Source organism: Thalassophryne amazonica, chromosome 3 (assembly GCF_902500255.1).
Source record: "Thalassophryne amazonica chromosome 3, fThaAma1.1, whole genome shotgun sequence".
NCBI lineage: Eukaryota > Metazoa > Chordata > Actinopteri > Batrachoidiformes > Batrachoididae > Thalassophryne > Thalassophryne amazonica.
In genome coordinates this window covers 23,865,785-23,886,452 of record NC_047105.1, presented here as the reverse complement: position 1 = coordinate 23,886,452, position 20,668 = coordinate 23,865,785, and the positions used below count along the sequence as shown (strand labels likewise).

Here is a 20,668-nt window from a genome sequence, read left to right as displayed (position 1 = left end):
AGCGCCAAATCACAACAAACAGTTGCCCCAAGGCGCTTTATATTGTAAGGCAAGGCCATACAATAATGATGTAAAACCCCAACGGTCAAAACGACCCCCTGTGAGCAAGCACTTGGCTACAGTGGGAAGGAAAAACTCCCTTTTAACAGGAAGAAACCTCCAGCAGAACCAGGCTCAGGGAGGGGCAGTCTTCTGCTGGGACTGGTTGGGGCTGAGGGAGAGAACCAGGAAAAAGACATGCTGTGGAGGGGAGCAGAGATCGATCACTAATGATTAAATGCAGAGTGGTGCATACAGAGCAAAAAGAGAAAGAAACAGTGCATCATGGGAACCCCCCAGCAGTCTACGTCTATAGCAGCATAACTAAGGGATGGTTCAGGGTCACCTGATCCAGCCCTAACTATAAGCTTTAGCAAAAAGGAAAGTTTTAAGCCTAATCTTAAAAGTAGAGAGGGTGTCTGTCTCCCTGATCTGAATTGGGAGCTGGTTCCACAGGAGAGGAGCCTGAAAGCTGAAGGCTCTGCCTCCCATTCTACTCTTACAAACCCTAGGAACTACAAGTAAGCCTGCAGTCTGAGAGCGAAGCGCTCTATTGGGGTGATATGGTACTATGAGGTCCCTAAGATAAGATGGGACCTGATTATTCAAAACCTTATAAGTAAAAAGAAGAATTTTAAATTCTATTCTAGAATTAACAGGAAGCCAATGAAGAGAGGCCAATATGGGTGAGATATGCTCTCTCCTTCTAGTCCCCGTCAGCACTCTAGCTGCAGCATTTTGAATTAACTGAAGGCTTTTTAGGGAACTTTTAGGACAACCTGATAATAATGAATTACAATAGTCCAGCCTAGAGGAAATAAATGCATGAATTAGTTTTTCAGCATCACTCTGAGACAAGACCTTTCTGATTTTAGAGATATTGCGTAAATGCAAAAAAGCAGTCCTACATATTTGTTTAATATGCGCTTTGAATGACATATCCTGATCAAAAATGACTCCAAGATTTCTCACAGTATTACTAGAGGTCAGGGTAATGCCATCCAGAGTAAGGATCTGGTTAGACACCATGTTTCTAAGATTTGTGGGGCCAAGAACAATAACTTCAGTTTTATCTGAGTTTAAAAGCAGGAAATTAGAGGTCATCCATGTCTTTATGTCTGTAAGACAATCCTGCAGTTTAGCTAATTGGTGTGTGTCCTCTGGCTTCATGGATAGATAAAGCTGGGTATCATCTGCGTAACAATGAAAATTTAAGCAATACCGTCTAATAATACTGCCTAAGGGAAGCATATATAAAGTGAATAAAATTGGTCCTAGCACAGAACCTTGTGGAACTCCATAATTATCTTTAGTCTGTGAAGAAGATTCCCCATTTACATGAACAAATTGTAATCTATTAGACAAATATGATTCAAACCACCGCAGCGCAGTGCCTTTAATACCTATGGCATGCTCTAATCTCTGTAATAAAATTTTATGGTCAACAGTATCAAAAGCAGCACTGAGGTCTAACAGAACAAGCACAGAGATGAGTCCACTGTCCGAGGCCATAAGAAGATCATTTGTAACCTTCACTAATGCTGTTTCTGTACTATGATGAATTCTAAAACCTGACTGAAACTCTTCAAATAGACCATTCCTCTGCAGATGATCAGTTAGCTGTTTTACAACTACCCTTTCAAGAATTTTTGAGAGAAAAGGAAGGTTGGAGATTGGCCTATAATTAGCTAAGATAGCTGGGTCAAGTGATGGCTTTTTAAGTAATGGTTTAATTACTGCCACCTTAAAAGCCTGTGGTACATAGCCAACTAACAAAGATAGATTGATCATATTTAAGATCGAAGCATTAAATAATGGTAGGGCTTCCTTGAGCAGCCTGGTAGGAATGGGGTCTAATAAACATGTTGATGGTTTGGATGAAGTAACTAATGAAAATAACTCAGACAGAACAATCGGAGAGAAAGAGTCTAACCAAATACCGGCATCACTGAAAGCAGCCAAAGATAACGATACGTCTTTGGGATGGTTATGAGTAATTTTTTCTCTAATAGTTAAAATTTTGTTAGCAAAGAAAGTCATGAACTCATTACTAGTTAAAGATAATGGAATACTCAGCTCAATAGAGCTCTGACTCTTTGTCAGCCTGGCTACAGTGCTGAAAAGAAACCTGGGGTTGTTCTTATTTTCTTCAATTAGTGATGAGTAGAAAGATGTCCTAGCTTTACGGAGGGCTTTTTTATAGAGCAACAGACTCTTTTTCCAGGCTAAGTGAAGATCTTCTAAATTAGTGAGACGCCATTTCCTCTCCAACTTACGGGTTATCTGCTTTAAGCTACGAGTTTGAGAGTTATACCATGGAGTCAGACACTTCTGATTTAAAGCTCTCTTTTTCAGAGGAGCTACAGCATCCAAAGTTGTCTTCAATGAGGATGTAAAACTATTGACGAGATACTCTATCTCCCTTACAGAGTTTAGGTAGCTACTCTGCACTGTGTTGTTATATGGCATTAGAGAACAAAAAGAAGGAATCATATCCTTAAACCTAGTTACAGCGCTTTCTGAAAGACTTCTAGTGTAATGAAACTTATTCCCTACTGCTGGGTAGTCCATCAGAGTAAATGTAAATGTTATTAAAAAATGATCAGACAGAAGGGAGTTTTCAGGGAATACTGTTAAGTCTTCTATTTCCATACCATAAGTCAGAACAAGATCTAAGATATGATTAAAGTGGTGGGTGGACTCATTACTTTTTGAGCAAAGCCAATAGAGTCTAATAATAGATTAAATGCAGTGTTGAGGCTGTCATTCTCAGCATCTGTGTGGATGTTAAAATCGCCCACTATAATTATCTTATCTGAGCTAAGCACTAAGTCAGACAAAAGGTCTGAAAATTCACAGAGAAACTCACAGTAACGACCAGGTGGACGATAGATAATAACAAATAAAACTGGTTTTTGGGACTTCCAATTTGGATGGACAAGACTAAGAGACAAGCTTTCAAATGAATTAAAGCTCTGTCTGGGTTTTTGATTAATTAATAAGCTGGAATGGAAGATTGCTGCTAATCCACCGCCCCGGCCCGTGCTACGAGCATTCTGACAGTTAGTGTGACTCGGGGGTGTTGACTCATTTAAACTAACATATTCATCCTGCTGTAACCAGGTTTCTGTTAGGCAGAATAAATCAATATGTTGATCAATTATTATATCATTTACCAACAGGGACTTAGAAGAGAGAGACCTAATGTTTAATAGACCACATTTAACTGTTTTAGTCTGTGGTGCAGTAGAAGGTGCTATATTATTTTTTCTTTTTGAATTTTTATGCTTAAATAGATTTTTGCTGGTTATTGGTAGTCTGGGAGCAGGCACCGTCTCTACGGGGATGGGGTAATGAGGGGATGGCAGGGGGAGAGATTGCTAGAATCAGTCGCGTACATGACAGGACGTTGTGCGAAGACGAGCGAACACTGCATAAGGAAGTCCGCGCACGTCTCCACACAACCTCCGTATGGCTCTGGAGGGCTTATGTATGCTTCCGGGGAAGGTGGGAGGGGTCGTTGAACGACCAGTGGAACGTCACTGTTACGCACAGGGTCGACAGGAGGGAGAGCCGCAGCAGCGCCCTGAGGGCGCGCCTCCACCTGCGCGGCGAGAGCCTCCACCCTGCGGTTAAGGAGGACGTTCTGCTCGGTCATTAAATCCAACCGAGCCATGAAAACGGTGAGGATCCGCTGCAACTCACCGATCATTCCTCCTGCGGGCGCCTGTGCGCCCTGTTCTTCCATTGGCCGTTCAACAGCCGGTTGACGCCCCTCGGGATCCATGACGTTGGCCGAGATATCCTGTTGGGAAAGTGTAAGTACACGGACCCACAACAGGGGGCGCAAATGAACGGACAATGGAATAGGTCAAATAACAACACTTTACTGTTGCGAACGTGCACAACAAATACAACGGATTACAATAATGGACAAAATTCAATTTACAAAGGTGTCGTGTGGGCAGGCTCGAAGATAGGAGACGCCTCTCCGAAGTAGAACCGGAACCACACGGTTTCCTCCACCACAGGACCCCGGGAATACTGGAGCCGCCAAGTCCCGAACTCCCAGGTGGCCACTGCCTCCGCGTGTCGGACCTAGTACTGCTGGCGAGGAACAAAGAACAGTTAAATGAGGGCGCGTTTGCACCCAGCAATCCGCACGGCAGGAAAACTACCTCCACCTCTCGTTGGAAAAGGAGTCTGTTATATAACGCACAAAGTCACAAAAGATTACTGTCTCACAGTGAGCTGAGAATATTACCTTCCAGGTAGAACGATATCTCGGCAAAGAGGTGGAGACGTCGTCCTGCTGATATACTCCTGCCGATCAGATGATTGGTAACAGCTGTTGCAGGTGATGCGTGACAGTTGTCACCCTGGCTGCTCCTGTGAGGCGGCTGCGCCCTCTGGTGCCTGGAGCCCGCACTCCAGACAGGTCGCCCTCTGGTGGTGGGCCAGCAGTACCTCCTCTTCTGGCGGCCCACACAACAATTTTAGACAAGTTATTTAAAATTATTGTCATGTCTGAAGTTTATAAAGTGAAAATATCAGATATATGTTTTTGTTTTAAAGTAAAAGTTAAAAGTTAAAGTAGTTTTAAGTAACGTCTCAGACGTTCATGACAGGACAAATGCATTTCAGACACTCTGTTCAGGGTCCACAGATAACAGCATTAAACTCTAGTGCCTAAAACTCTCGTGAATATATTCTCTGGGTTTATAGACGTTAGTGTATTTGCGTTTGTTAAATTCCACGCATCTTAAATGTAGCAGACACGGATTATCTGTAATTTTGTTTGACATTTTTTCAAGGCCGCTACTGCCATCTACTGGCCAGGAGTGTTCATGGCAGTATTAAACGTCTGGGTACATGGCTGCTCTCAAAGTGTTGGTATTGTCCATTGTCCAGGCGCTTTTTGTGTGCATATATGTTAACTTTGTATTCTAAAACTTCGGTTAGAAGTAATTCCGACTCCTTATCGGTCCACATGAAGGAGGTTGGCGCCATGTTTTTAGTTTTTGTGGAAGTGACGACAAGAGAATAAGGCTGCTGATTGGATAGAATTTTAATCAGTACCGCCATCCAAAGGTTTGGCAGACTAATTACAACACATTTATACGGTTTGATGTGGATGGATTTTTTTTTTAAATGACGTAGTGTGGATGAAGTTTTTTCCCCAAACTGAAAGGGTAAGATATTCTGTTTTACAAATACCCGATTGGCCTATAATTAGCTATAGCTAGCTATTCTATTCTCTAGCTATAGCTAATTATAGGCCAATCTCCAACCTTCCTTTTCTCTCAAAAATTCTTGAAAGGGTAGTTGTAAAACAGCTAACTGATCATCTGCAGAGGAATGGTCTATTTGAAGAGTTTCAGTCAGGTTTTAGAATTCATCATAGTACAGAAACAGCATTAGTGAAGGTTACAAATGATCTTCTTATGGCCTCAGACAGTGGACTCATCTCTGTGCTTGTTCTGTTAGACCTCAGTGCTGCTTTTGATACTGTTGACCATAAAATTTTATTATGTAGTTCACGTGCGGAATTCCGCTCCTCTTTCCATGACAAAAACTCCTGTAACAGTGGAATGTGCCGTTCATTTCTAAACTGGACACTGTCTTCATCCAGTATGTCGTCTGACTAGCACAGGAACTGTGAAAAGACGTGGACATCAGCACTTTTTCGGCACATTGAGACAGACGTGCGGAGGAGTTCCGTGCATCGCGGTGGAGCCGCATGGCGCAAAGCAACGCCATGATGAAGCCTCACAGGACATGCTGGGGCATGTCCAGCTCATGCTCAATTTCTCGGATAATCACACGACTGAAAAGCAACCAACAGCCGTCTGAAATCCACCTGAAAGCCGTCCTGTGAGACCAACACGGAGGTGGTTTTGTGCCGCGTTATGAACGGCTCCGTGGCATGTCCCTCCGCTTTTCTTTCCATGAAAAAACTCCTGTAACAGTGGAATGTGCCGAAAAAGTGCTGATATCCACGCCTTCTGCCTTTTTGTGAAAGCCAGACGATGTCCCGGATCAACAAAGCCTTCACGTTGGAAATGATCTGGTTGTTTCAGCGGGGTTTGAGCCTGTCGATTGGCGCTTGGAGCGCGGCACGCTCTCAGATGCTGTGGGTGGTCTTTAAACCGTCTGGATCACTCCTTAATCTGTGTAATCCCCATAAAATCGTCCCTGAAAGCCATATTAATTTTCCGAACGGTGTCCACCTGGAGGATGCAATCACACGTGATTCAAATCCATATAGTTTTTGAAAAAAATAAAAAGGTTGGATACTTTTCTAACAGACCTCGTATGTGGAACTGTCTTTAATATTACAATGTTAACAAGAAATTCTTATGAAGACGTGCACGAAGAGTTTACTGGGTTCCAGTGGGTTGAAAGTGCTTCATACTCATTTTACATTGATTTAAACTACAGGTGGCTGCTTAAATGGTTCTAAATCCATAGTAAAAATAATAATAATAATAAAAATGATAATAATAAAATGTCAGATGTCTGGTTAATTTTGACTCTCTTTGAAACTGGACTTATGCTGAGCACAGACAGATAGACAGATACCCAATGGCCATATTTTGGCTTCAGGTAGAAATATCTTTAAAAAACCGGGGGGGTGGTTGTAAAGTGCTTCTAATGTGCTTTAAAAAAGCTTTTAAGGTAGATATGACTTAAACAGACAACTTCAGGGGACAGACTGGTGTACCCCGCCTCACAACCTACGACTGCTGAGATAGGCTCTGGGTCCCCTGTAACCCTTAACTGGAGTAAGCCATTGAAGATAAGTAAGTGAGTGAGTGAGTAAGTGAGTGAGTGAGTGAGTGAGTGAGTGAATCAACTTAAGGATCGCATGATCCTTTGCACATGCAGTGTGGTTCTACTTGCACTAACATGGCATCGGACAGAAATTCATTGTTTCTTAAGTTATTGGGAAATTAAGGACCTTCTGGAATGGGAATATCAATGTGACATTTGCACAAATTGACAGTTCCGCGTCCCGACTATATTGCGCATGCGTGCACATGCACAGTTGCACGGAGGACCGGAATGACATTCGACAGGAATGACATCTCATCAGAACACCAGACAAGGCGCGGAGTAATACATCCAAATGTGAAACGATCAAATATTTTGCCACCGTTACCCCATATTATAAAGTCTGAAATCTCACAGGATTAATCAATCACATTCGTGGGAAAAAAATGTACTTGGATTAGAATTCATTTTAGCATTCATTTTTGTTCCTGATCAGTTTGGCTTCATTTCATCTGTGTTTGTGTGTACTGTGTGCACGTGTGTGTGGGTCTGACTAACGTGTGCAGGTCTTCTTGTCGTCATTGAGGGTGTGTCCTCTGTAGCAGTCACAGGTGAACACGCCTGGTGCGCTGACACAGATTTGTTCACAGTCGTGTTTGTCCTCAGCGCACAGGTCAACAGCTAAATAACAAACACACATTAGGTTCATAAGTGTGCAAATACATGCACACGTTAGGTTCATAAGTGTGCAAATACACACGTTAGGTTCATAAGTGTGCAAATACACACGTTAGGTTCATAGGTGTGCAAATACACACGTTAGGTTCATAGGTGTGCAAATACACACGTTAGGTTCAAAAGTGTGCAAATACACACGTTAGGTTCATAAGTGTGCAAATACACACGTTAGGTTCATAAGTGTGCAAATACACACGTTAGGTTCATAAGTGTGCAAATAACAAACACACACATTAGGTTCATAAGTGTACACATACACACGATAGGTTCATATGTGTGCTAATAACACACGTTAAGTTCATATGTGTGCAAATACACACATTAGGTTCATAATTGTGCAAAAACAAACACACACATTAGGTTCATAAGTGTGCAATTAACAAATACACGTTAGGTTCATAAGTGTGCAAATAACAAACACACATGTTAGGGTCATATGTGTGCTGTGACCACATAGCAACTTCACTGATGAAAAAGCTCCAAAGATGGACAAAGCTGAGTTTGTTTTACTCCATCTGTCTCTGCTATACTCGAACATTGTGGATTGAAGACTAAAATTGCATGTGTATTTCTAACTAAAACTATGCGTGGATTCGCAATTAAAACTATGTGTGGATTCGCCACTAAAATTATGTGTGGTTTTGCAACTATAATTGTCCATACATTCATGACTACAACTGTGTGTACATTTGTGACTGAGCCTGTACGCACAAACGTTACAATGTGCTTACTTGCTTTTGTTGCTGCCCACCGTCTGTCAGAATAATATTTGTACGTGTCATTATCTGGTTGAATGTATGTTGTACGTACCATGGCAGGACTTGCCGTCTTCCCACAGCTTGTATCCATCGTTACAGTGACAGTGATAGCCATTGAGCACACTCACACACTTGTGGGCACAACTATGGTTGCCAAACAAACAGTAGTTGATCACTGAGGGGAGGAAAGCAGAGAAATGTGTGCGGTTGAATCAATGTCCTGTTTGCCTCGACATGGAATCTTTAAACATGGTTAAGATTTCTGCTGTGTTCCTGCAGCATCCTGACTGAAGAGATTAGTTCTAAAACAAGATGGACTGAGCAAAACGGCAACGCAACAGTGTGATGTTCCCCCTGTGGACACACCAGGCCATGTTTAGTATGATTTGGTATGGATCACTGCAAATCAAAATCATCTGAAAAGAAATGTTGTTGATTACTGTTTTATAGGTATTAAAGAATTAAGCTTAAGATGAGACTTTTAATGACAATTTTAGTGTTTTGAAACTATTCACTGAAGAGGATTCATGCAACCAAATTGAATGTATTTAGTGAATTTCAATACACATACTGAAAATATAAAAAAAAGCAAGAACACATTAAATTTGCACATAAATTTAAATATTATATAGCTATGCCTCATGGTTTTGTCTATGCTATAAATTTACCCCGACAGAATGATGAAGAGTGGAAAGGCAGTTGCTCCACATGACATTCCAGTGGAGACATGGAAATGTCTTGAAGAGTTGACAGTGGAGTTTCTAACCAGATTATTCAATAAAATCTTGGAAAGTGAGAGGATGCCTCCGGAGTGGAGACATAGTGTGCTGGTTCCTATTTTTAAGAACAAGGGTGATGTGCAGAGCTGCAGTAACTACACAGGCATAAAATTGATCAGCCCCAGCATGACGTTATGGGAAAGAGTAAACAGAAGCTAGGCTTAGAAAAGCAGTGAGGATCTGTGAGCAGCAATATGATTTCATAACAAGAAAGAGCACTACAGATGCAATGTTTGCTCTGAGAGTACTGATGGAGTAGTATAGTGAAGGCCAGAAGGCTGTTGTGTGAGCCGCTGAAGAGGAGGTACTGCTGGCCCACCACCACCAGAGGGCACCCTGCCTGGAGTGCGGGCTCCAGGCACCAGAGTGCGCTGCCATCTCACAGGAGCAGCCGGGGTGACAGCTGTCACCTACGACAGCTGTTACCAATCATCTGATCCGCAGCGTTATATCTGCAAGACGTCATCTCCACTTCTCTGCCGAGATATCGCTCTACCAAGGAGGTAACGATCTCAGCTGACTGTGTTGATTCTCTGACAGGAATATCTATTGCTTGTGTGTGTTGGACAGCAGATATTCTGTTTCTTTTTTTGACGAGAGGTGGAGGTGGCATTCCCACCATACGTGTTGCTGGGTGCACACGCACCCACATCTAACTGTTTTTGTTCCTCGCCAGCAGTACCAGATCCGACAAGCAGAGGCAGTGGCCACCTGGGTGTTCGGGACTTGGCGGCTCCAGTATTCCCGGGGTTCGGTGGCGGAGGAAATCGTGTGGTTCCGGTTCTGCTTTGGACGGACGTCTCTTACTCTTTGAGCCTGCCCACACGTCACCCTTGTAATTGACTGACTGTTAAATTTCACATTCGCCGTGTTGGTTGTGTTTTTTCACAACAGTAAAGTGTTGTTATTTGACTTCCTTCATTGTCCGTTCATTTGCGCCCCTGTTGTGGGTCCGTGTTCCTACACTTTCACAACAAAGGCGTTACATTGTGTGTTTGTGGACTTAGAGGAAGCTTATGACAGAGTGCCTAGAGAAGAGTTGTAGTATTGTATGAGGAAGTCTGGAGTGGCAGAGAAGTATGTGAGGGTAGTGCAGGACACGTACAAGGATAGTGTGACAGTGGTGAGATGTGCAGTAGGAATGACAGACTCATTCACAGTCAGTGATGGGCACAGCTAACCAAAAAGTTAGCTAATGATAACCGCTAATCCGCTAACTGGAAAGTTAACTTTTATAATGCTATACCCATAAACGCAAAAAAAAATTTAGTGGAAGTTACAGCTGACCGCTAACTTTTAGTATTGACTCAGTAAGCAGTCAGCTAAGCCAGTTTCGAGTTTAAGCACCACAAGTGCTGCTGGGTAAATTCAAAGGCGATCACAAACCAAAAACAAAGAAAAAGCCAGAGCTTCCATCTTTGTGCACCTGGCGTGCCGCTACAAAAAAAGAAGCATCATTTACATTCAACTTGCATCCACTCAGACAGTGGGCAGGAGACATGAAGTGCAAAGCACCTTTCACTTATGGTTTCATTTAAAACCAACTAATTTCGGACAGTTTATCAAAATTAACAGCAACTCTGTCATTTTTACAAAGTGAAAATATGATATTGCACATATTTTTAAAAGTAATGCACTAATTCTGAAGGCTTGAGCATTAATCATGTGCCGAAAGGCATTATCGGAAATTCAAATGATCTGCTCTCATTACCCCCCGTCAAAATCACTGTGGAGATGTCCTGTCCCCATATAAACTCGCTGTATTCACAGCTAATTAACTTAGCCAGGTATGTTTAGTCAATCAAGTGCTGACAGACATGTTATCCTGCCATCTAGACAAATCTGAATTTGGATACAGTAGTCCCTCACTATAACGCAGTTCACCTTTCGTGGCCTCACAGCTTCGCAGATTTTTTTTTGTGCAATTTTGCATGCTTTTTTTTAATAGCGCATTGTGTTCTGCGTCCTTATCAGGCGGGCCGGTCGGCATCACAGCGATTGCTCTCACTGCCTCCGATGCGCTTACTGAGTCTGCGGGCTCGGTAAACGCAGCAGCGGGCCACTCACACCGCCCTCCTGTCTGCTGTGCAGAGCTGCGCCAAATCTGGCAACAGGTCCAGAGACAACGCTCGCCGTTTTGATGCGGCTGTTGACCACAGCCGTAGAGCTCCGTGGCCACCGAGAGAGGACTTGGATTCTTTGCGGGTCCCGCATCCGTACCTCCAAAGGCAGTGAGTGAAGGGAGAGTTCTGCATGTGTCTGTTTATAATCTTCTCGCCCAGAAGAAAAAAGAGAGTGTTTACACAGGAGAGAAAAGTGAGAAAATGTTAATGCCTGTTTGAGAAAAGTGTATAAAGTGTGTAGTGAGGGGTTTTACAGGCTTAAAACATCTATAATAATTGCAATAAATAGCGTTGGCTACTTCGCGGCTTTCGCTTATCGCAGGTTATTTTTAGAACGTAACTCCCACGATAACCGAGGGACCACTGTATTTCCAAACTCCAACCTTTTATTTTGTACCTGTATTGTGGACTTGTACTTGAAGTCAGATCTCTAACTGGAAAATCCAAAACCAAATCAGTGTGTTTCCGCTCTTGAAAGTACTGGAAATACTCATCTGCCAGCCAAATAAAAGAATTCACCAACACAACTTTCAACTAAAAACTACCACAAACACTGTACAAGGCGTGACGCCCTTGGTGGCCACCAGGCCTAAGCTTTGAACTGAAATAAACTGACAAACACGTTTATTAAATCTACATGTAGCTTCAACGACACCTGCTCAGAATCTCCATCATGCATGTGATGAAAAGCTTGTTCTCTGCAACAATCTCAGGCATGTCCAATAGGTGGCAGACAGATCTATGGTACACTAGAGTGCCTATATACAGAGAGTGGTGACAACTAGCATTTTGATGCCATATTGTTTCTCTGCTCGATCCACTGGACACTGAATTTACTATGTTCAAACATGGGCTATTTTGTAACTCCATCATCATACATGTCTTATTGTCAGCCAATAAGTTTATTGGGATAATCTAGATATAAAAAATAATTTTAAATTATTTTCATAATTTGACTTTTAATTTGGAAAAAACTGTGAATTTGCAATATTGTTTGAATTTCTTTTTTATGCATGTAACAGGTTACATGTATGTGTGCATCTGTGGGACTGACTTGTGCAGGTCTTGTTGTCATCATTCAGTTTGTATCCTCTGTTACAGTCACAGGTAAAGGAACCAGGAGAGCTGATGCAGACGTGCTCACAGTCATGTTTTCCCTCAGCACACAGATCGATGGCTGAAATACACAAACACATGCTTGACATTGATGTTCACAAATTATTAGTGACGTATCCTTTGGAAGTGGTCAACTCTCAATCAACAAATGCCTTCTCTCCATTTTACCTTTTCTGTTATGCTACAGCATACTGTTTTTTTTGTATTTAACTGTAGGCAGGTGTCATTTAACCAGTGTTGTATGTTGTGTAGCACATCCGTGAGTTTTGAAGAGAAGTCTTTCACATTGTTTCAGTGAGGAAAAATGACCACATCATCCGCGTACATTTATGCATTGACATCTTTGCACACATTTGGTAAGTCATTTATGTACAGCGAAAAAAGTAAAGGTCCAAGGATTGATCCTTGTGGGACATCGGATTTTAGCCATGCTAATGCTTCCCAGAACGATTTTACTGGAAAAAAAAAAAGTCTGAAGGACTTAAATGACACGGTCAGATGGTGAGGAGCTTCCAGGCATGTGAGAGGCAAATAAAGAAAAATGGCAGGGGTCAAGAAGGCCCTGGATGGGGAGGCTGGGGGAGCCAAGGGCCCTAGAAACTGAAGGGTTTTTAGCCACGCTAAATCTCCCCAGAACCATTTTACTGAAAAAAAAAAAAAATCTGAAGTACCTAAATGACATGGTGAGATGGTGAGGAGCTTTGCTCATTAATGTCGGCGACATAAACATATTATTTACTGTTGCTGTAAATTACATTGATCATTCAATAAATCTATGGATCTCGAGAATACAGCAGTGTCCATTCTTGATATTCTACTGAGCAATGATACTTGAATACATACATGAATACCTTCAATAAACCTACATTATGTATCATTGAAGCCTACAATAGTTTATCATTAAGAAATCGTTTCATTCTATTTAAAATACCTTAATCTCAAGACCTTCATACTGTTGTGAAAGTGTCGTGACACGGACCCACAACAGGGGGCGTTAATGAACGGACAATGGATAAGCCAAAAAGTAACAATTTAATGTTGTGAATCGCACAACGAAGTACAAACAAAAACAATATGGTGGAATGTCAATTATACACAAGGTGACGTGTGGGCAGGCTCGAAGATAGAAGACGTCTGGCGAGAGAAGAGCCAGATCCCACACAGCTTCCACCACCACCAGCAGTCAGACCCGGTACTGCTGGCAGAGAACAGAAATAGTACTGATGAGTGTGAGTTCGCACACTCAGTAATCCCACAGTCAGTGTTTAGTTAGGAGGGAGAACCTCCACCTCCGAATCACACACTCGTGCAGCTCCTGAGATAACCACTTATCTGGGTGGGGTGGGAGGCGAAGCCGTCGCAGTCCACACCAAACGCCAACTCAGCAGACAAGGAATCCGTCCCAGGAAAATGGCTGAAAAGGAGATCAGACTAATGCTCGATTAAGATTCAGCAGAGACGTTACCTGAATGGTAGCTGATTTCTCGGCGGGGAGGTGGAGTTGCAGTCCGGCCTTTATGGTGGTGGTGATGTGGATGAGTGACAGCTGGTGCTGATAACGAGTGACAGCTGTCACTCCCGGTTGCTATGACGCCCTCTCATGCTTGAAGCCCGCACTTCAAGCAGGGCGCCATCTGGTGGTGGTGGGCCAGCAGTACCTCCTCTTCAGCGGCCCACACAACAGGACCCCCCCCCCTCAACGGGTGCCTCCTGGCGCCCGACCAGGCTTGTCCGGGTGCCGGGCATAGAAATCGGCCAGGAGGGCCGGGTCCAGGATGAAGCTCCTCTTCACCCAGGAGCGTTCTTCAGGTCCGTATCTTTCCCAGTCCACCAAATACTGGAATCCTCGGCCCTTTCGACGAATGTCCAGGAGTCGGCGCACAGTCCAAGCCGGCTCCCCGTCGATGATCCGGGCAGGTGGCGGCGCCGGTCCAGGGGCACAGAGGGGAGAGGTGTGGCAGGGTTTGAGTCTGGAGACGTGGAATACCGGATGTATCCGCAGTGAAACTGGCAGCTTCATCTTCACTGCGGCTGGACTGAGGACCTTCACGATGGTGAAGGGTCCTTAAGCTTCTGGGATTCCGTTTGTAGAGGTATGTCCTTTGTGGATAACCAGACCGCCTGCCCGGGCTGGTATGCAGGGGCCGGGGAACGCCGGCGGTCTGCATGGGCCTTAGCCCTCGTCCGGGCTCTGAGCAGGGCAGAGCGGGCAGTACGCCACACCCGACGGCACTTCCTCAGATGGGCCTGGACTGAGGGCACCCCGACCTCTCCCTCCACTAGCGGAAACAATGGGGGCTGGTACCCCAAACACACCTCAAACGGGGAGAGGCCGGTGCCAGACGAAACTTGGCTATTATGAGCGTACTCGATCCAGGCCAGATGGTCACTCCAGGCCGTCGGGTGCGCGGAGGTCACGCAGCGGAGGGCCTGCTCCAGTTCCTGGTTCGTCCGCTCTGCCTGCCCGTTCGTCTAGGGGTGGTACCCAGACGAGAGACTGACGGTGGCCCCCAGTTCCCTGCAGAAACTCCTCCAGACCTGGGAGGAGAACTGAGGACCACGATCCGAGACAATGTCCGATGGAATCCCATGCAGACGCACGACATGGTGGACCAGGAGGTCTGCAGTCTCCTGGGCCGTCGGGAGCTTCGGGAGGGCCACGAAGTGGGCCGCCTTGGAGAACCGGTCCACTATCGTGAGGATGGAAGTCATGCCCTGGGACGGCGGGAGGCCCGTGACAAAGTCCAGGCCAATGTGAGACCAGGGGCGATGAGGCACGGGCAGAGGCTCGAGGAGGCCTTGGGCCTTGTGGTGGTCGGATTTGCCCCTGGCACAGGTGGTGCAGGCCTGGACATACTCCGGGACGTTGGCTTCCATAGACGCCCACCAGAAGCGCTGCCGGACCACTGCCACGGTCCTTCGCACCCCTGGATGACAGGAGAGCTTGGAACCGTGACAGAAGTCAAGGACCGCAGCCCTGGCCTCTGGTGGGACGCACAATTTGTCCTTCGGACCTGTCCCCGGGTCCAGGCTCCATGTCAGGGCCTCCCGGATGATCTTCTCCACGTCCCAGGTAAGGGTGGCCACGACAGTGGACTCGGGGATGATAGATTCAGGGGGGTCTGACAGCTCGGTCTTGACCTCCTCTTCATGCACCCGGGACAGGGCGCCAGATCGTTGTTTTTTTGTCCCGGGGCGGTAGGTGATCCGGAAGTCAAAATGCCCGAAGAACAGCGACCAACGGGCTTGCCTGGGGTTCAGACGCCTGGCGGTCCGAATGTACTCCAGGTTCCGATGGTCCGTGAAAACCGTAAATGGTACCGATGCTCCCTCCAACAGGTGTCTCCACTCCTCAAGAGCCTCCTTCACCGCAAAAAGTTCCCAATTGCCGACGTCATAGTTCCTTTCAGCCGGGGTCAACCTGCGGGAAAAGTAGGCACATGGATGGAGAACCTTGTCGGACTCCCCGCTCTGGGATAGCACGGCTCCTATCCCTGGGTCAGAGGCGTCCACTTCAACTATGAACTGGCGATTAGGATCGGGCTGCACCAGAACCGGTGCAGTCGAGAACTGGCGTTTCAACTCCCTAAACACGGCTTCGCACCGATCCGACCAGGTGAAGGGGACTTTTGTGGAGGTCAGGGCTGTCAGGGGGCTAACTACCTGACTGTAGCCCTTGATGAACCTCCGGTAGAAATTTGCAAAACCGAGGAACTGTTGTAGTTTCCTACGGTTTGTTGGTTGGGGCCAATCTCTCACCGCCGCAACCTTGGCCGGATCAGGGGCGACGGAGTTGGAGGAGATTATGAACCCCAGGAAGGACAAAGAAGTGCAGTGGAACTCGCACTTCTCGCCCTTCACAAACAGCCGGTTCTCCAACAACTGCTGTAGGACCTGACGTACATGCTTGACATGGGTCTCAGGATCCGGAGAAAAGATGAGTATATCGTCTAGATATACGAAGACAAACCGATGCAGGAAGTCCCACAAGACGTCATTAACCAACGCTTGGAACTTCGCGGGTGCATTGGTGAGGCCGAACGGCATGACCAGGTACTCAAAGTGACCTAACGGGGTGTTAAATGCCGTCTTCCACTCGTTTCCCTCCCGGATCCGAACCAGGTGATAAGCATTCCTAAGATCCAATTTCGTGAATATTTGGGCTTCATGCAGGGGCGTGAACACTGAATCCAACAGGGGTAACGGGTATCGGTTGCGAACCGTGATCTCGTTCAGCCCTCTGTAATCAATGCATGGACGGAGTCCGCCGTCCTTCTTGCCCACAAAAAAGAAACCAGCACCCATCGGGGAAGTGGAGTTCCGGATCAACCCGGCAGCTAACGAGTCCCGGATGTAGGTCTCCACTGATTTGCATTCCGGATGTGAGAGGTTGTACAGCCTGCTGGACGGGTACTCAGCGCCCGGTATCAAATCAATGGCACAATCGTACGGATGGTGTGGGGGCAGCGTGAGTGCCAGATCCTTGCTGAAGACATCGGCAAGGTCATGGTACTCGGCTGGCACCGCCGCCAGATTGGGGGGGACTAAAACCTCCTCCTTAGCTGTCTTACCGGGTGGAACCGAGGATCCTAAACACTCCCGGTGGCAGGTTTCGCTCCACTGAACCACAACCCCAGATGGCCAATCAATCCGGGGATTGTGTTTCAACACCCATGGAAAACCCAAAATCACTCGGGAGGTAGAAGGTGTTACATAAAATACAATCTCCTCCCTGTGATCCCCAGACACCACCAATGTCACTGGCTGTGTCTGGTGTGTGATTAGTGGAAGAAGGGTGCCATCTACTGCCCGCACCGACAATGGTGACGGTAAGGCCACTAGAGGGAGCCCAACCTCCTTTGCCCATCTGCTATCCAGCAGATTCCCCTCTGACCCCGTGTCCACCAGTGCTGGGGCGTGAAGGGTTAGATCCCCACTCAGGATCGTGACTGGGATACGTGCCGATTGTCGGGGTCTCCCCGCGTGGGTGTTGTGACCCACCCTTAGACCAGTCTCTAAGGACGAGTGCTGCTGTTTTGACCGTTTGGGGCATTCTCTCTGTGTGTGTTCGGTTGAGCTGCAGAGAAAACACTCTCCACGGATCAGCCTCCTTTGTCTCTGACCTGATTGCCTTTGGCCCTGCTCGTTTCCATAGCAACGTCAGCAGGGGGAGCTGTCGTCACGTGGAGAGCCCTGGCTGTGGAGCGTGGGGAAGTCGGCTCCCTTTTGGACCCGTGAGGAAGAGGGACGGCTTGTGCCTGACCACGCCCTTCGTCTTGCTCCCGTCGGTGTTCTGTTAATCGGTTGTCTAACCGTATAACCACGTCGATAAGCCCATCTAAATCCCGCGGCTCGTCCTTCGTCACCAGGTGCTCCTTAAGGACCAGAGACAGTCCGTTTACAAAGGCGGCGCAGAGCGCAACAGCATTCCAGCCGGCTCGCGCTGCCGCAATGCGGAAGTCGACCGCATACTTCGCTGCGCTCCGACACCCCTGTCGTATCAACAGCAGCACGCTTGAAGCGGTCTCGCCTCTATGAGGGTGGTCGAACACCTGTTGGAACTCCCTCACAAACTCAGTGTAAATTGTTAGGAGCCGTGAATTCTGCTCCCAGAGCGCCGTAGCCCAGGCGCGTGCCTCTCCTCGAAGCAGATTTATTACGTAAGCCACCCGGCTAGTGTCAGACGCGTACATGACGGGATGCTGTGAAAAGACGAGCGAGCACTGCATCAAGAAGTCCGCGCACGTCTCCACACAGCCTCCGTACGGCTCCGGAGGGCTTATGTATGCTTCAGGGGAAGGGGGGGGGGGGGGTTCGTTGAATGACCAGTGGAATGTCTGTCTCTGGCATACGGTCAGCAGGAGGAGGTGCTGCAGCAGCGCCCTGAGCATGCGCTTCCACCTGGGTGGTGAGAGCCTCCATCCTTCGATTGAGAATAATGCTCTGCTCGGTAACTAAGTCCAACCGAGCAGTAAAAGCGGTTAAGATGTGCTGCAGCTCACCTAACACGCCTCCTGCTGGCGCCTGTGCACCTCGCTCTTCCATTGGCTGTTCAAGCGATGGTTGACGCCCCTCGGGATCCATGACGCTGGCCGAGAAATCCTGTTGTGAAAGTGTCGTGACACGGACCCACAACAAGGGGCGTTAATGAACGGACAATGGATAAGCCAAAAAGTAACAATTTAATGTTGTGAATCGCACAACGAAGTACAGACAAAAACAATATGGTGGAATGTCAATTATACACAAGGTGACGTGTGGGCAGGCTCAAAGAAAGAAGACGTCTGGCGAGAGAAGAGCCGGATCCCACAGAGCTTCCACCACCAACAGAGCTGAAGAACACCGGAGCCGCAAAGCCCTGCGCCCCAGGTGGCCACTGTCTTCAGCAGTCAGACCCGGTACTGCTGGCAGAGAACAGAAACCGTACTGATGAGTGTGAGTTCGCACACTCAGTAATCCCACAGTCAGTGTTTAGTTAGGAGGGAGAACCTCCACCTCCGAATCACACACTCGTGCAGCTCCTGAGATAACCACTTATCTGGATGGGAGGCGAAGCCGTCGCAGTCCACACCAAACGCCAACTCAGCAGACAAGGAATCCGTCCCAGGAAAACGGCTGCAAAGGAGATCAGATTAATGCTCGATTAAGATTCAGCAGAGACGTTACCTGAATGGTAGCTGATTTCTCGGCGGGGAGGTGGAGTTGCAGTCCGGCCTTTATGGTGGTGGTGATGTGGATGAGTGACAGCTGGTGCTGATAACGAGTGACAGCTGTCACTCCCGGTTGCTATGACGCCCTCTCATGCTTGAAGCCCGCACTTCAAGCAGGGCGCCATCTGGTGGTGGTGGGCCAGCAGTACCTCCTCTTCAGCGGCCCACACAACACATACACCCAAGCAATTTTGAACTATGGTGTATCACTTACAATCGACATGATATATTTACATCAACCTACGTTGATTTTCAGTTCAAGGCTTTGCCTTAGTTATATTATTAATAATAACAACAATTTATATGGGACAACTTGTTTTTAATCACAGCACATAATTTGGTTGTGTGAGATTATGTAGAAAAGTAGATCATATGATTATTGTCTGCTAATGTGAAAGCTTCCTCGACGTTGGGTGCAATTTTTATGGTTTTATGGTTTTTTATACAATAAAAGTCAACAGCATCATAATGTTTGTTATTTTAATGTAAAAGCTCATGTTTGAGCCAATATTTTATTTCACTGAACAAATTTATGTGAATCCGCTTGTCGCAAAAATTTACTTTAAAAAAAGACAGAAATGTACATTTGGCAACCTTGCTGCCATTGAGAATAGCTGCAATTGATCTTAGTCATCCAGGAAGGAAAAACCAAAATGTTTACTCAAAGTCCAGCTGCTGTAGAGTAAATCTGTACAAACCTGATTTTTTTTTTTTTTTATAGTAGGTGAAATGTGCATTTTTGCATGCTGAGACTCGACACCACCGTTGATCTTGCAGTCTGTTATGTTGCCATGTGTTAGTCTGTCATCTGCGTTTACGTGTAAAAACCAGGTCGTTGGCTGCAGAGGCCTCGTGAACAGGTCCGTTACCTGTGCATGTTTTCTCATCGTCGTTCAGAGTGTATCCAGGCAAACAGAGGCAGCGGTAGGAACCCGGGGAGCTCTCACAGACGTGTTCACAGCCGTGATCCGATTCCACGCATAGATCCACACCTGCACAGAAACATCAGCATCCACAGCTGCAGAATGATGCTATTTCATTGCCTGTCTCAGTAACATGATGACTGACATCAACCCTCTCACTGTCCAAACGACTGCAGCAAGAAAATCAAGGAGTGGAAACACGGAATGTTTACAAAAGTGATCCTGGATACAAAACCTGGAGAGTTTCCCTTAAAACTGCCAATGTTTTGTCTGACTTTAATCAAAATATATTCTCTTCATGGTTAGTGAACTTGGTAACCGAAATCTTTCAACTCACCGGTAAAAGTAATAAAGTGTGTATGTGAAAGATGCTCATGCAGAAGTGTTTTTAACATGTTTGCATTTTAATTTCTCTGGCTTTTATTGTTTCACCACTGAGAAAAGTCAAAAAAGGAGACAGATTTTGGCTGCAGCAACAGTCTCTTTGAGCAGAATATAATTAAGAGGAAATAAGGTTTTTATGAGGCTGCTGGGAGAACATATGGGGTACTCTGAGGCTAGATGGGCATGGTGTTATATTTGTCTTTTCGGGCTTCATGTGCTGACTGTTTTTAAAGACAAAGAATCCAGTGTTGCCTCAAATGTGTTTCAATAGTTCAACTACAAATTCCATAGATTTGGCTCAGCTTTTTATGTCTGTTTATGTCT

General features: G+C 46.1%; 1 protein-coding gene across 1 annotated transcript in view; it reads right to left on the bottom strand.

Annotated features, from left to right (window-relative positions):
- matn4 (matrilin 4) overlaps positions 1-20,668 on the bottom strand; it is a 157,173-nt gene that overhangs the window by 58,125 nt on the left and 78,380 nt on the right. Inside the window, exons 6-9 of the mRNA XM_034165921.1 lie at positions 19,907-20,029; positions 12,266-12,388; positions 8,362-8,484; positions 7,372-7,494 (exon numbers count right to left, since the gene is read on the bottom strand). Coding sequence (XP_034021812.1) covers positions 7,372-7,494; positions 8,362-8,484; positions 12,266-12,388; positions 19,907-20,029 — 492 coding nt within the window. The remainder of the gene's footprint in view (positions 1-7,371; positions 7,495-8,361; positions 8,485-12,265; positions 12,389-19,906; positions 20,030-20,668) is intronic.